Source organism: Aythya marila (assembly GCF_965140915.1).
Source record: "Aythya marila genome assembly, chromosome: 29".
Classification (NCBI taxonomy): Eukaryota; Metazoa; Chordata; class Aves; order Anseriformes; family Anatidae; genus Aythya; species Aythya marila.
Genome location: NC_139070.1, coordinates 2,235,985 through 2,251,737, shown reverse-complemented (window position 1 = coordinate 2,251,737; position 15,753 = coordinate 2,235,985). Strand labels below are relative to the sequence as shown.

Sequence of the window (15,753 nt, the reverse complement as noted above, 5' to 3'; positions counted from 1 at the left end):
TGGGGAAGGGAAATGGGCACCCGGCACCGCTCTGAGAGGGCCGGAGGGTGCCGAAGCCCCTCGGGGCCAGGGATGTCGCACGGGGCACATGGCATGTGGCACGAGGCTCACACCGATGCCACCAGACCCCAGCGGCCACCCCGGGCACCCCCAGCCCCCTGCGGCGCGGGGACACCCGGCTCCGGGCGCGCGGCTGAGTCGGGGGAACGAGCCTGGAAGAGGTTAAAGTGGGGCGAGCGGGGAGAGAAGCCTCGGAACGGGGCGTTTTAATGACATTCCATTAAAGCTCCCTTTGGGGCCAGCGCGGCCGCCATGTGCTCCACATTCTCATGGTAATTATGAGACATCTGTATAGAGGCTCTTTTCTCATCAAAGATGGCTCTCTTCAAAGACACTCCTGGGAAACCCTTCACCTCTGACCCGGGGGGTCAGCGCTGAAACAGTGGCTCTATAGTGCGCGTTACTGTAAAGCCGAGTATCCTTTTTCCTCCGCTAACCTGACCAGGTCCCGGCTTTTCATGCGGGCCCGCGTTGAGCCGAGGGGGTGGGGGGCACCGGTTTGGGGATGGGACCCCCCCCCCCTCCACCCCTCCGGCGGTCACTGTTTCGGCAGCCCCGGCCACGGGTGCCGCCGCCGCCCGCGCTGACCCCGGCCGTGGCGATCAAAGAGGGAAGAAAAGGGTTTTAATGAGCGGGGCCGGGGCGGCGTTCTCCCTTTCCTTTGCGCTGGGGAAGGGGGACCCCGATGTCCTCCTCCCCGCCGCGCCACGGCAAATCCCACCCCGGCTCCTGCGCCGAGTCCCTGGGGAGTGATTTTGGGGGGTCACGATACGAAAACAGCCCTCTCCAAACGGTGTTCCCATTGCCGGGGACGTGCTCCATGGTGCCACCAGGCTCAACGCCGGTTCCGCGGCATGGCGAGGCCACCCCGTGTCCCCACATCCCACGGGGACGTTTCCACCCCAAACAGCATCACCGCCCTCGGTGTCCCTTGGGTGCCACCTCCCCGGGCAGGGGACAGCGGGGCGGAGGGGACGGGTGCCTGGTGTCCCCCCCTTGGGGTGGCTCCGTCCCTCCGGCACGGCAGCGGCGCACGATCCCCGCGGCCCTTTCCAATAAGTGGCAAATGATTCTTCGTCCTGTCGCTCCCCGGCGGCAATAAACCTTCATCACAATGAAGTCATTTGATTTCCGCGTCCTGTAATCGCGCGGCGATTTGGCGTTAATTAACGAGCGCTTACGGGAAGGGACGGCTGCGGGAGAGAGCGCTGCGCTTTTCCAGATGACGGATGGCCTCCAGCGCCCACCGAGAGCCCCCCGCAGCCCGGCCTCGCACCCGGCCGGGACGTCCCAACAGGGCATTGAGCCTAACGAAGCGCCCGGCTAACGAGGAAAGGGAAAGAGGTGCCAAGAAGAGCCCGGGGGATCTGTCATTTTTGGGCTCGGCACGGGTGCAACCCCCATCCCCGTGGCTCCTGGATGGGGCTGGTGGGGAAACTGAGGCACGGAGGGGGGAACAAGGAGGTGGAAGGGGACATTTCTTTGCCATAACCTCCCCCTAAAGGGCCGGGGGCATCCCAGCGGGGTGGCTTTGGGGTCGGGGCCGGGGGTGCTGGAGCATGGTGTTGACTCAACAGGGAATTAAGCTCGTTAGAAAGCAGCGGGGTCTGTGGGGGGAGACCCCGGGGGCGTGAAATCCCTCGCTCCCCCCCGCCTCCTCCCTGCTTCAGCCCCAGAAATGGGGCCGCACAGCCCCAAACGGCCGCTCCCTGGGAAGGAAACCTCGCTGCCGGGCTGCCGGTGGCGTCGTGGTGGATTCTTTAGTGTCTCATACAAGGGTTGGGCTGGGTTTCCCCGCACCCCAAGGACGGGTCCCAAATCCAATCGCCCTCCGCCCGCCACCAAATCCACGCGGCTCATTTGGGGCCCTCGCCTCCCCTCTCCAGGTGGGTTCGGAGCCACTGATGGCTTGGAGGTGGTGGAGACCCCTCCAGTGTGTGACTGGGCCCCTCCCAGTTCGTCCCAGTGCCCAGCTCAGAGCTGTGGGTGTCTCGTTTTCCCCAGCAGTGCAGGACAAGGGGCTGGTGGCAACGTGGCACGGCGGTGATGGAGCCAAATGTCCCCTGGTGCCACCACAGGAGGTCGAGGGGTGTTTGGGGGCCTGGTGGCACCCCCAGATTATGGGATGGGGAAAGGGATAGGGTCAAGGATGGATGGGATGGGATGGGATGGGATGGGGATGAGGATGAGGATGAGGATGGGGCTGGGAACAGGAATGGGGATTGGGATTGGAATGAGTATGGGGATGAGGATGAGGATGGGAATAAATGGTAATGGGGAAAGGATGGGGATTAGAATGAAGGTGGGAATGGGAACAGGGATGGGAACAGGGTTGAGGACAGAGACAAAGATGAAGATGGAGCTGGGGATGAAGCTAGGGATGGGGATAAGGATAAGCGGGGCACTTCCCAGGGTGGGGATCTGGGAGGTGACCCCACTATGTGCCAGGAGCCTGGATCCAGCCCATGAGGACCCCCAGGCCCACTGCAGGGAGCTGGGGAGCAGCGCGGGCACCCTGGGGGCTGCTCCGGGGGCTGCTGCCGGCCCCATGGAGATCCCCTGCCTGAGTGCAGGCCGATAAATCCTCCCGCCGTATATACGCCACCCGAGGGCCTGGGTGCCGGATTTTGTCTGGTGCCTTAATGTCAGCACTGTAAATTAGCTCCTGGCACCGAGGCGACCTTGACGAGTTCTCCCCAAGCAGGGCTGAGAGCCGGGAGGGGAGTGGAGCCGGAGGGGGGGGGGGACACGCGGCTGCCCCGTCCCCGGCTGTGCCTCAGTTTCCCCAGAGCAAGGCGGGCTGCTGCAGGGTGGGCACAGGCTGCTGGCACCCCTCAGAGCTCATCCCATGGGGTGCTGCGCCCCTGGGTGCTGCCTGAGCCCCACCCATCACCAAAATCCCCCCCGGTGGGGATGCCAGGCCCCAAGGGACGGAGGCTCCGTGTCCTGGGAAGGCGTCGCTGGGGCAGGGGGACCCGCTTGTGGCCGGGAAGGGGTTAAGGAGCCGTGCACACACTCCCCGTGGCAGCCCCTGCGCACAGCATCTGGCTACTGACCGCAAATTTACCTCCCAATTATCGATCCCCGGCACCGCCACGCGCGCACGGGCGGGCGCAAGGGGCGGCGCGCACGTGGCCGGGACACGAAGCGTGGCGGCACGAAGCCGCCAGGGAGCTTGGCCGCCCCTCGCACAACTGCCACGAGCCCCCCCCCACCACCACCACCACCACCCCCCCCTCCTCAATTTTTTTTTGCTCCCCAGATTGTCCTGACAAGCGGTTCGCACCTCGCGGATCCCTCCGACAGCCGGGCAGCGCCGCAGCAGATGGAGCCGGCAGTCGGCGTGGCCAAATGGGGAGCGGGGCTGCGGCGGCCGTCCCGGCCGGGCGCTGGAGCCCGGCAGCCAAGCAGCCACTTAATCGATCCATGGAGAAATTTATCTGCTCCCCCGTTTGGATCGGCTCCAATTAGTTAAAATTAGCAGCCGGCGGCGCGGCTTCGGTCTCGCGGGGAGGGGGGACAGAGGTGTTGGGTGGTGTGGGGGTGTGCGTGGGTGTGCGTGGTTGTGCATGGCTGTGCATGGCTGTACATGGGTGTGCATGACTGTGAGAGGCTGTGCATGCATGTGCATGGGTGTGCGTGGCTGTACATGGGTGTGCATGGCTGTGCATGCATGTGCATGGGTGTGCATGAGTGTGCACGGCTGTGGGTGGCTGTGCATGGCTGTGCGTGGTTGTGCATGGGTGTACATGGCTGTGCACGGCTGTGCATGGCTGTGCATGGCTGTGCATGGCTGTACATGGGTGTGCATGCATGTGCATGGCTGTGCATGCATGTGCATGGGTGTACATGGCTGTACGTGGCTGTTCATGGGTGTACAAGCATGTGCATGGCTGTGCATGGCCATGCATGTGTGCGCACAGGTTTGTGTGCATGGCTTTGCAAGCATTCCCACGGTTTTGCACGCATGTGCACGGCTTTGCACACATGCACGTGGGGTGTGCATGGCTGTGGATGGGTGTGCGTGTGCGTGCACCTGTGTGCACACGTGTTCCCGTGGTTTTTAGGCGAGTTGCAGCACTGCCAGGGGTGGAGGATGTCTGGGCGAGGGTGCACCTGGATTTTAGGGGGGGACAGACAGCGGGGTGGACAGACGGACGGACACAGGCGCGCCGCATTTACATGCAAATAGACGAGGCGCCGGGGGAGGGAAAAGGGAATTGAAACAGCCCCAGGTGGATAACGCGAGGCAGCAATTTCATACCTTCCCTGGACATATTATCCATTATTAGGGGGAAAAAAAAAAAAAAAAAGAAAAAAAAAGAAAAAGAGAAAAAAAGGGGGAAAAATACCAGCCGGGGAGGCTGCATCGTGATGTGCGAAACGGCTGCACCCACCCCCCACGCTGCTCTCACTGCTTAAAAGTGGCTTTTTTTTTTTTTTTTTTTTGTTATTATTTTTAATTTCCACCACCAGCCCCCCCCCCCCCCACAATCTTGGCTCCCCGCGCCGACCCTCCCCAGCTCTGATTGACTTTGAGTGACGGCTCTGTCCATCACGCCGCGATGCCTTCGCCCAACGGCGCTTCCCTCCCCGGCAATGCAATTTGGTTTTTTTTTAGCAAAAATCCGCACCGAGCCGGGCTGATTCCCCCCCGGACGAGGGGCTGAGCCCACCCCACGGTAACTTTTCCCCGTGGCCTTTTCCAGCTCGCCCTCGAAGGGAGCCCAGCGCCCCTTCTCCTGGTGCTTGGCCACCCATAACTCAGCCCCGTGCGGTGTTTCCCTAAAATATTCCCCCCCCCCGCCCCCCAGACGTTATTTATAGAAGGGTCGCGTGCAGCTGGGCCCGTGTCCTTTGGTTTGAAAAGGCCATTTTTGACTTTTCTCTAATGGGCTTTTAAAAAATCTGCAATAAAACATTGGCGGCATCGCCGCGGCCCGCAGGAACCTGCAGACTGGGCTGCACTGGGAGAGGACTGGGGGCATACTGGGATAGGGCTGGGGGTATACTGGGTTAGGGCTGGGGGTATACTGGGATGAAACTGAGGACTATACTAGGACCATGCTGGGGGCATACTGGGATCAGCCCAGGGGAATACTGGGATTGGACTGGGGGAATACTGGGATGAGCATGAGGGCTGTACTGGTATCAGACTGGGGCTGCCGTGGGATCAGACTGGGAGCATAATGGGACCAAACTGGGGAGAATACTGAAATCAGACCGCAGCTGCCCTGGGACCATACTGGGGGGGCCTAACAGGGTCATACTGGGGAGATGGGGCATACTGGGAGCAGAAGGGGACCGTACTGGGAAGGATGGGGCTGCACTGGGATGAGACTGGGGTCACCCCATCCCACCCGGGGAGGGGCGCGGCGCCGGAGCGGCGCTGGCACGCGTTCAGCGAGCGTCACTGCCAGCTCCAGTGCCAAGGAAAGGGAAAAAAAAAAAAAAGGTGTTGGGTTATTTTTTTTTTTTTAAGTGGGGAAAAAGGGAAAAAATAAAATAAAATGAAATTAAATGAAATGAAATAAAGTAAAATGAAATGAAATAAAGTAAAGTGAAATGAAATAAAATAAAGCGAAATGAAATAAAGTAAAATAAAAAGAAATGAAATAAATGAAATTAAATAAAAATTAAATTTAAAATAAAATAATAAAATAAAATAAAATAAAATAAAATAAAATAAAATAAAATAAAATAAAATAAAATAAAATAAAATAAAATAAAATAAAATAAACCAGCCCATGAGTCAGAGCGAAGGAGCTCGTCGGCTCGCCGACAATAAGGAAAAACATTAAAAACATGAATGAGGACACAATGTTTGGTCGCTCAAGGCAATTAGGATATAATATAGGTTTTATTTGATTTTTATAAATAGTCCACACCTCTCCCTTCGCCCGGCCCCGCACCCGGAGCCTCCCGCGTGGCTTCGGGCGCTCTCCCGCGCCGACCCCGACCCCGCCTCAACGAGAGAGGAGGGAGCAAAAAAAAAAAAAAAAACAAGAATAAAATAATAAAATTAAAAGAAAGAAAACCGAGAATCCGCCCCCAAAACCCCCGTCCCCAAGGCCACTGCGGTCGCGAGCCCCCTGGGCTTTTGGGGTAGGGGGGGGGGGGTCACTGCATGGGGATGTAGGGCCAGCTGAAGGTGGAGCCCGCCAGCAGCATGTCGCGGATCAGGGTCTCGATGGGGGTCTTGCCCACCAGGCGGACGAAGAAGAGCTGCTCGATGACGGGCGCCGAGACGATGCGGAGCGAGGGCAGGCGCAGCAGCAGGCGGCCGAAGCGGCTGGGCTGGCTGGGGTGCTGGCTGCGCACGTACTCCTCCAGGGCGCACTGCGACTTCTCCTGCACGCTCTCCACGTGGCCCAGGTCCGACAGCCCCACGGCGTCTGCGGGGAAAGGGGGGGGCGTCAGAGGGGATGGGGACAACCCCACCCCGAGACCCCCCAACCCGTCCCGAGACCCCCAACCTGTCCTGAGACCCCCTTCCCTGAGACCCACCCGAGGGGCCCAGAGCCGTGGAGAGGAGAGGGATGGGGAAGGGGAAACTGAGGCACGGAGCCCCCCCCAAGGGGATCTGGGGGGGGTGGGGGGGGGTGGCCACGCCCACTTTTGGGGTCCATAGGCCACGCCCATTTGACCACACCCGGGTATAGGATAGTTTGGCCACGCCCATTCAGGCACGCCCCGTTTAGCCCCTCCCCTTCCGGCCCCACCCTGTTTAACCCCGCCCCATTTAACCCCGCCCTGTCCCACTCTACAATAATGAGCCCCGCCCCACAATAATTAGCCCCACCCCAATTTAGCCCCGCCCCAATTTAGCCCCACCCCCAAGTCAACCCCACCCCAATTCAGCCCCACCCATCCCCTCCCAGCCCTTTAGCCCCTCCCACCCCACCCCATTCAGCCCCTCCCACCCACTCCCACCCCACCAACCACACCCTTTTTCGCCCCACCCCTTTGCCACACCCCCTCAAGCCCCGCCCACAACCACCCCATTAAGCCCCACCCCTTTTCCCCCACCCCCTTTAACCCCGCCCACTCCTCCCCAGCCCATTCACTCCCAGCTCTCCCAGCCCTCCCCACCCACCCCCACCCCATTCAGCCCCGCCCCATCAGAACCACACCCCATTAAGCCCCGCCCCATCATAACCACACCCCATTAAGCCCCGCCCACAGTTAAACCACGCCCCTCGCCCCACCCACATTTACCCCCGCCCACTCCCATCCCACCCCATCCCCATCACCCCACAGCACCCCCACCCATCGCGACCCCACCCACTAAGACCCCGCCCACTCCGACCCCACCCCTCTAGGCCACGCCCACATGGACCACACCCATTCAGGCCCCTCCCCCTTTACTCCACGCCCCCTCACCGGGCGAGAAGAGCGCCACGGCCTTGAGGCAGGCGTACTCGGCCGCGTCGACGTGCAGCGCCTTCAGCTTCTCCACCTGCTCCTGGAAGACGCGGATGTGGTCCATGAAGGCCACGACGCGGTCGGCGGCCATGGGGGCGGCGTGGAGGCCGGCGGCGGCCAGCAGCGGGGCGGCGTGGAGGGGCAGGGCGCTCTGCGCCGCGTTGAGGACGAAGAGCTCGCTCCAACCCAGGCGCAGCAGGGCCACCTGGTCGGAGAGCTGCAAGTCCGGGAAGAAGGGGATGCCCTTGGCCCACTCGATGGCGCTGAAGAGGAGGCGGGCGGCCAGCTCGCAGATGCTCTCGATGCCCACCACGCTGCTGGGTTGCAGGCACTGGGCGCCGTAGCGGGCGGGGGGATAGGGCTCGGCGCGTAGCAGCAGGGAGATGAAGCCGCTCAGGTAGCCGTGGCCGCCGTACGGGTCCCCCGGGGCCAGCGGGTACTGGCCGGGGCTGCTCTGGGCGTGAGCCATGCGGCCCCGCTGTACGGCTGAGGAGAGGAGCAGGGGGTCAGCACCGGGGTGCTGGGCCCACGGTGAAGTCCCCCGAAACCTCCCCGGGGCTTAAAAACGCCGGGATGGGGTGTGGAGAGAGGATGGGGTGCCCCAAAGGGAATGGGGTGCGGAGAGGAGATGGGGTGTCCCAAAGGGAATGGGGTATAGAAAGGAGATTAGGGTGTCCTGATGGGATTGGGGTGCCCCAATGGGAATGGGGTTCAGCAATAGGATGGGGTGCCCCAAAGGGAATGGGGTGCAGAGAGGGGATGGAGTACCCCCATGAGAATGAGGTGCACTGATGGGAATGGGGTGCAGCAAGGTGGCCCAAAAGGAAGGGCACGACAGATTTTTTGGGGCCCAAACGCAAGCATTTGGGGTCACCACCTTCTTGCAAGGAGCTTGTGCTAACGAGGGGCCCGGGGGTGCCCCCCAGGGGCTGTGTCCCTGCTGCCACCCCCCACATTTCTTCCCATTTGGGATGAAAACCCCAAAGGATTAGCCAGGAGGGTGGGACAGGCTACGAGGGGCGTCCGCCTGCCCAGCACCAGCTGCGGCTCATCTTGGGGTGCAAACAGCCCCCCCCACAAAAAAAAACAAAATAAAATAAAATAAAATAAAATAAAAAAATCGGTGGTTGGGGTTGCACCGGCCGGATCTGTGTGGCGGGTGGGGGTCCTCACACCTCCTCCCCAGCCCCCCGCTCGCCCCTGGCATCACCACCCCCCGCCGCGGGGGCAGGCCCTGAGCGGGGCTTAGCCTAATGCGGCGTGACAGTCCCAAGTGTCATCCAGCGGTCGGGATCACCCCTGCGGCCGGCCCCGCTCCCCGGCCTCCCCTCGGGCACCGGGTGCCCCAGGAACCCCTCGGCTCCTCCTGCCCCAGCTGCTTCCCACCCCTCGGGGCGCAGCGTGCGGCCCCGCGCTCCCAAAACGCTCCCCAAACGCTCCTAAAACGCTCCCAAAATGAACCCAAAATGATCCCAAAATGCTCCCTCTGCTCAGCGTCACCCCAGCGGGGTGCAGCCCGGCGCTCACCTTGGGTCCAGCCCTGTTTGCACCTCTACCAACCCCAAACCCTCCTCGTGTCACCCTGGATCCCCATTGCAGCACCAACGAACCCCGTTTGCAACATCCCAAATCCTCACTGCAGCACCAACAGCCACAAACCATCCTTGCATCACCCCAAAACCCTTTTGCATCACCCCAATCCCCCTTTGCACACCCCAAACCCCCTCTGCATCACCTCAAACTCCCTTTGCATCACCTCAACCCCCCTTTTCACACCCCAAACCTCCTTTGCACACCCCAAACCCCCTTGCACCACCAAGTATTGGATTTATTACAGCAGCGAGCCCGGCCGAATTCGCCACCACAAGAGTAAAAAGCCACTGTGTGAGTCCAAAGGGGGTGACTTCGCACCCACTGAAACCTCTTTTTGCCCCTTTTCGGGCAAAAGTTTGGTTCATCAAAACACCCAAACGCCGCTCACTCGGCCTGGTCACCAGGATCGTGAGTGTGCCGCGTGTCCCACCCCGAGTGATTTCCCGATGGCCAAGGTTTAATCCACCTCTCCAAGCGAAATCCTGCCCCGCTTTCACCCAGGACGTCCTCCAGGAATGAATTCAGCCCAACCCAGGCGGGTACCAGGAGGGTTTTGGGGCCCATGAGGTGATGCCATTAGGGGCAACCAGGTGGGGAAACCGAGGCACAGAGCCACGGCCAAGCTCCTTGTGCCGAACCCCGATCCGCAGCGCGGCCAGGGCGAGCACAGGCAGCAGCAGCAGCTCGTGGCAATTGCCTTTTCTGAATTAAAACAAAGAAAAAAGAAAAAAAGAAAAAAAAAAGAAAAGAAAAGAAAAAAAAAAAACACCAAGAATCCAAATCCTGACCCCAAACGACCCCCTGAGAGCCAGTGCCCAGCACGATCCACACAGCGCCGGCACCGAGCACGCGGGGACGCGACGAGACGGCGAAACCAGAGGGGATTTAATACAGGTTCAGTAAATTTAATACAGGTTCAATAAATTTCATACCGGTTCAATAAAACCTCAGGTGCAGCTCAGCAGGTCCCAGCGCCGGGGCTTTGCAGTGCTCGGGCGATGCTAATATCAATTATCAGCCCAAAACTAAGCCGTGGATTTTTTATTTTTATTTTTTTTGAATGGCCCCAAAATCTTTTTTGGTCTTGGAGACGACCCAAGCGGGATCGTGGATCCGTACGGGTGCCACCAAATGAACGCCGAACTCCGGGAGCGGCTTCTCCCAGCACAGCCGCTTCCCTGAGAGGTTTCCCGAGGGAATTGGGGTTAAAACCCCGTGTTTTGGGCAGCCTCGGCACGAGCGGCGACACCAGAAATCCTGGGGAATTTGTGGGATTTCTGCTCTGGGAGCTAATCCCCTGCTCCGGCTGTGCGGAGATCGGCTGCAGGCGGCTCTCCCCGCGCACACGCAGGCTGCCACCGGCCTTTTTTTGGGGGGAGAAAAGCAAAAATCGAGGTTAGGCTCGAGCCCGTTTGGGGAGTGAGCCGCCACGACTGGGCGACGCTGGGGAAAGGGGGACGGCCGCCCTCACCCTACAAAAATGCACACAAAAAAAATCCCGTTTGCAGACGGGGCCAACCGTGCGCGACCCCGCACCCGTCCCACCCAGCGCCCGGTCCCCAGAAGTCCCCAACTCGGCCACGCTCCCGGGGCTCCACCGAGCATGAGGAGGACGCACTCCTCACCGGAGCGGGGTTTTTGGGGACAATTGAGCCGTTTTCAGCTCCGTCCGCAGCAAGGAGCAGGGGATGAGGCCGATCGGCCGTGGCATGGCTCAGTGTGGACTCTACGGCCATCCCAAAGAGCCCTAAACCCAAAACCCAACCCCAAATCCAGCCGGTGCCCGACCACTCCAGCCCCTCGCCTCCTTCCCTTCCAGCCAACACCGGCACGGTCGCCTGCAACAGATCTCGCCCTCACCAGAGCTGTTTAAATACATAGATCTATTTTAACATCACATTGATTTAAATGCTGAGAAAACCCTAAAAGCCCCAGCCCTGTGTATGCACCAGGGACCTCGCAGGCTGAGCCCCCCCGAGGGACCGAGGTGACAATTTTCCTGCTGCTCCCGAGGTGGCAGCGGGGCTGGCGGCACGGGGACGCTCAGCGGCTCTGACCCGCACCGATGCCAATGCCCCAACTCCCCTATTTCCCATCATTTTCTGCAATTCCTCTATTTCCCATCATTTTTGTGCTTCCTCTATTTCCCATCATTTTTGTGCAATTCCTCTATTTCCCATCTTTTTTTTTTTTTTTTTGCAAATCCTCTTTTCCATTATTTTGTGCAATTCCTCCATTTCCCATTATTTTGTGCGATTCCTCTATTTCCCATCATTTTTTTTCTGGCAAATCCCATTTTCCATTATTTTGCGCAATTCCTCCATTTCACATTATTGCTCGCAATTCTTCTATTTCCCATCATTTTGGGTGATTCCTCTATTTCTTATCATTAATCCTGTTTTCCATTATTTTGTGCAATTCCTCCATTTCCCATTACTGCTTGCAATTCTCCTATTTCCCATTATTTTTGGTGATTCCTCTATTTCCTATCATTTTGTGCAATTCCTCTATTTCCCATCATTTTTGGTGACTCCTCTTTCCTATCATTTTGTGCGATTCCTCTACTTCCCATCATTTTTGGCGATCCTCTATTTATTTCCCCTCATTCCATGAAGTTCCTCTCTTTCCCATCATTTTGTGCAGTTCCCCTATTTCCCATCACTTCGTGCAGTTCCCCCATCCCCATCATTTCATGCAATTTCCCCGTTTCCCATCCTTTTCCACGAGCCGGGGCGCGATGCCCTCTCTCGCCGGGACGGGAGCTCTCCCCCAGCCGCTGCCCGGATTTAGCGCCTCGGTTCCCTTTTAACAATATTTTAATTCTAAAAACGGCAACTTTGCAGGTGGGAGCGTGGCCACGGGCGGTCCCAACCGGTGCCGAACAGCACCAGCCTGGTGCAGGCAGGCAGCAAAAAAACCCAAACCCTTCTCCTGCCTAATCCTGCCCTCGAGCCGCTCGCCTCCCGCGGCCCACGGCACCCGCACGGCGACAACCAACGCGGGAAGAAAAGGGACGGGGACAAATCCCCGGGCTTTGAGCAGCGGGAGGAACACCCTCGGTCCTTCAGGTGCTGCGTGACACGGGAGAACAGTTTGCAGCTCGGGGCGACGGAGGCAAAATCAGCCCGAATTCAACGGGAAAGGCTTCACGCTGTCGAGCCTGCCGGCCACCGCTGAATAAATCTCCCATTTGGCAGCAAACGCACAGCACACGGGGGTTCGGCCGTCTGAGCAGAGCCTGTAATTGCAGCACCGCTGCAATTATTTACGATTAATTAATGAGTCGCCAGCCCCGTGCCCCAGCTCGGAGGACGCCGCGCGGTTCGTTCGGCGGCGGAGCTGCAGCGCCGAGGTTTCGGCTCGGTGAGGCCGGAGGGCACCCGCGCCAAGCCCCCAGCGCTTCGCCGTCGCCTGCTCGCCCAAATACGCAATTTCAGGCTTTCAAATAAAATAAAACCAAGCAGCGAAGGAAGCACCACCGGTTTCTAAAGCCGCTGCTTTGGGGAGAAAAGAAAAACAGGAGAAGCAAAATGTGATCGCGGCGCTCGGACGAGGTAACGGCACACGTCGCACCGCTGCTGGTTGGAAAGGCGATTTTAATCCCGGTCACGCTAAGTATTAGAGCAGCTAATTCAGCCTAATTAACTTCAGATTTGCCGGACACTCCTCCCAAAAGCCAAATTCCTAATCTTTGAAAGAATAATCTGTATTACTGCCCCTCTAATCCCCTGCTCTTTTACCAACCGCATCCCTGCTCTGGGCGGAACGGGGAGGAAGGCGAAACCGCTCGCGGCTCTGCGCGGACACGGCCCCATAAATCGAGCCAAAACCAAGCCCAAAAGAGCCCCGAAGTTGACAGGAGCGGTCGCGATGGGGGCAGAGAGAAGCCAGCCGAGGATCCGGTTCCCTCCGTGCAGCTACAGAGCTGGGAGCAGAGGGGCACTGGGCGCCGCGCCGCTCGCCGGCCCCGTTCGCCCTAATTAAAAGCTCGGGCAAAGCGCTGGGGTTCGTCCTCCCCCCGGGGGGACAACCCCCAAGGGCTACCGGGGGACCCGCCGCTGAATTTGGGTTGGGAAAAAAATAAGGGAGAGATGGAGCCCTTGGGGATAAGGAGACGGGCGAGGGGATTCGGCGGCGCTGGGGGATGCTCGGCCGCGGCACGGGGAAGTTTCGTCTCCATTTCGAGAGGGGGGCAAGGGGCGACCAAGGGCCCCCGGCACGGCCACCCCCAGGGAGTCGGGGTCCCAGCACCCCGGCATTGGGGAGGGGGCTGGACGGGACGAGAGGTGGCAACAGGGGGTGAGAGGATGGAGAGAGATCGAAAGGAGAGAGGGGAAGGAAAAATGAAAGCAAGCGGCGGAGTTTTCTCTTTCTTTTTCTCTTTTTCCCCTTTTTCTTTCTCTTTCCTTCCCTCCGGCAGCCCTTTCTCTCCCTCTTTCACTTTCCCTCTACCACTTTCTCTTTCTTTCGCCTCTCCTTTCTCTTTCCTCCCTTCCTTTTTCTTTCTCTTTTCTCTTTCTTTCTCTTTTCTCTTTCTTTTCGCTCTCTCTTTTGCTTTCCCTTTCTCTCACCTTTCTCTTTCTTTTGTCTTTTCCACTTTTGCTTTCTCTCCCTTTTTCCCCTGTTCTTTCCCCATCATTTATTTATTTTTTTTACTTTTTCCTCTTCCTTCTTCCACCACTTCTCCCCCTTTTTTTTTTTTTCCCCTCTCACCCTTTCTCCCTTCCCCTCCCTTTCCTCCCTCCACTCCCATCCCCTCACCCCCTTCCCATTTTCTCTCTCCCCATTCTCCCCCTTCCCTCCCCAACCCCTCTCCCCACCGCACCCCTCCAGCACTCGGGGGGGGGTGTCCCCATCCCCATCCCCATCCCCATCCCCATCCCCATCCCTCTTCCCCCCCACCACCACCTCGCACCTTCCCTCCTCATGCCGACCCGGAGGCACTTTCGGAGCCGGCAGTACTGGCACTGGTTGCGGTGGTGCTGGTCCACGGGGCAGTCTCGCCCCCCCCGGCAGCTGTAGGAGAGGTTGCGGCGCACCGAGCGCTTGAAGAAGCTTTTGCAGCCCTCGCAGGTGAACTGCCCGTAGTGCTTGCCGCTCGCCTTGTCCCCGCACACCAAGCAATCCGCAGCCGCCGCCGCTTTTTCCGCCCCCCCCGGCGTTTTGGACGCCCCCCCCCCCACCGCCGCCGCCGCCGCCGCCGTCTCCGGGGCGCACGGAGCTGGCGGGGGAGGCTCCGGCCACGGCCCCGCCGCCAGGGCCATGGTGGGGCGGCGGGGCCGGGAGGGAATCCCCCCCCCCCCCTCCTCTTCCCTCCTTCCCCTCCCGGGGATAAAAGGGGGATAAAAGGGGGAGTTCCCCCCCCCCCAACCCTCCGGGGAAGTGGGAGTCCCGAGGGGAGGGATGGGGAAAGGGGATGGGGATGGAGAAGGGGGGGACCGGGATGGAGAGGGGGGGACTGGGATGGAAAAGGGGGGACTGGGATGGAGAGGGGTGGATTGGGATGGAAAGGGGGGGACTGGGATGGACAAGGGGGGACTGGGATGGAGAGGGGGGGACTGGGACGGAAAGGGAAGACTGGGGTGGAGAGGGGGAACTGGGATGGAAAGGGGGGGACTGGGATGGAAAGGGAAGACTGGGATGGACAAGGGGGGACTGGGATGGAGAGGGGGTCTCCGAAATGGGAAGGAACCCCGGGATAAGAGGGGGGGCACCGGGATGGAGAAGGGAGGAACCGGGATGGGGAAAGGACCCCGGGACCGGAGTGGGGGGGGTCGAAGGCGGGGGGGGGGGGGGGACCGGGGAAAGCGTCGGAGCGAAGCGGGAGAGGACGGGAAGGAGGGGACGGAGTGCGGCGGGGATGGAGGGATGGGGAAGGACTGGAGGAGGAGGAGGAGGAGAAAGGGAAAAAAAAAAAAGTTCCTTCCCCTCCCCGCCGCCGAGCGGGGGCTGCCCGGGAGGGTCCTCGGGGGGGGGGGGGGGGCGGGCGGCGGAGAGGAGGAGGAGGAGGAGGAGAGGGGAGGGGGGGGGTCCCGGCTCCGGGGGGGGGAAGAGGGGGGGGACCCCGGGGTGGGGGGGGGTAGGGTGGGGGGGTAGGGGGATGGGGGGGGGTGGGGGGGGGTCCCCGGGGGCCCGGAGCGGCGGTCGCTGCCCCTCGCCGCTGCCGCCCCGGGCCGGTCACCGCCCCACGGGGCGGGACGGGGCGGGACGGGGACAGGGGGTGGGGGGGGGCTGCGTGGGGGGGGTGGGGGGGCTGTCTGTCTGTCTGTCCGTCCGTCTGCACGCGTTGCCAGGCGCTGGGCGGCTCCCCATGCGCGCGACCGCGGGCAGCCCACGCGTGGGCACGGCGCTGGGTAGCCGGGAACCCCCCCCGGTAACGGCGTGAAATTGGGGGGGGGAAATGTGCTCGCGTGGGTGCGTGGACACGCGTGGGGGGGGGCAGCGGGGTGAGGAGGGGGGTCTGGGGGTGCCACGGGAGTGGGGGGGGCAGCGAGCGCACGGGGGGGGGCAGGGGGCGTGCGCGGCCCCACGGGGAGCACGGACACGCGTGGGGGCGCGCCCCCTCCCGACCCGGTGCGCGCCACGTGACACCGCCCCCAGCCCCTGCCCCTTTCCCGCCGGCGCGCCCCGTGCCGCGCCATATTAGGGCACAGGGGGCGGGGCCTCCGCCAGCCC

At 60.8% G+C, this 15,753-nt stretch overlaps 1 protein-coding gene across 1 annotated transcript; it reads right to left on the bottom strand.

The window, feature by feature from the left end:
* Window positions 1-5,910: 5,910 nt before the first annotated feature.
* Window positions 5,911-14,131, bottom strand: LOC309888665 (nuclear receptor subfamily 2 group F member 5-like). The gene is made up of 3 exons (XM_082781105.1): window positions 13,994-14,131; window positions 7,444-7,971; window positions 5,911-6,455 (listed from the first exon to the last, which is right to left on the bottom strand). The coding sequence occupies exons 1-3, from the start codon at window positions 14,004-14,006 to the stop codon at window positions 6,181-6,183; spliced, it is 816 nt and encodes a 271-aa protein (XP_082637231.1). The 5' UTR covers window positions 14,007-14,131; the 3' UTR covers window positions 5,911-6,180.
* Window positions 14,132-15,753: the final 1,622 nt, after the last annotated feature.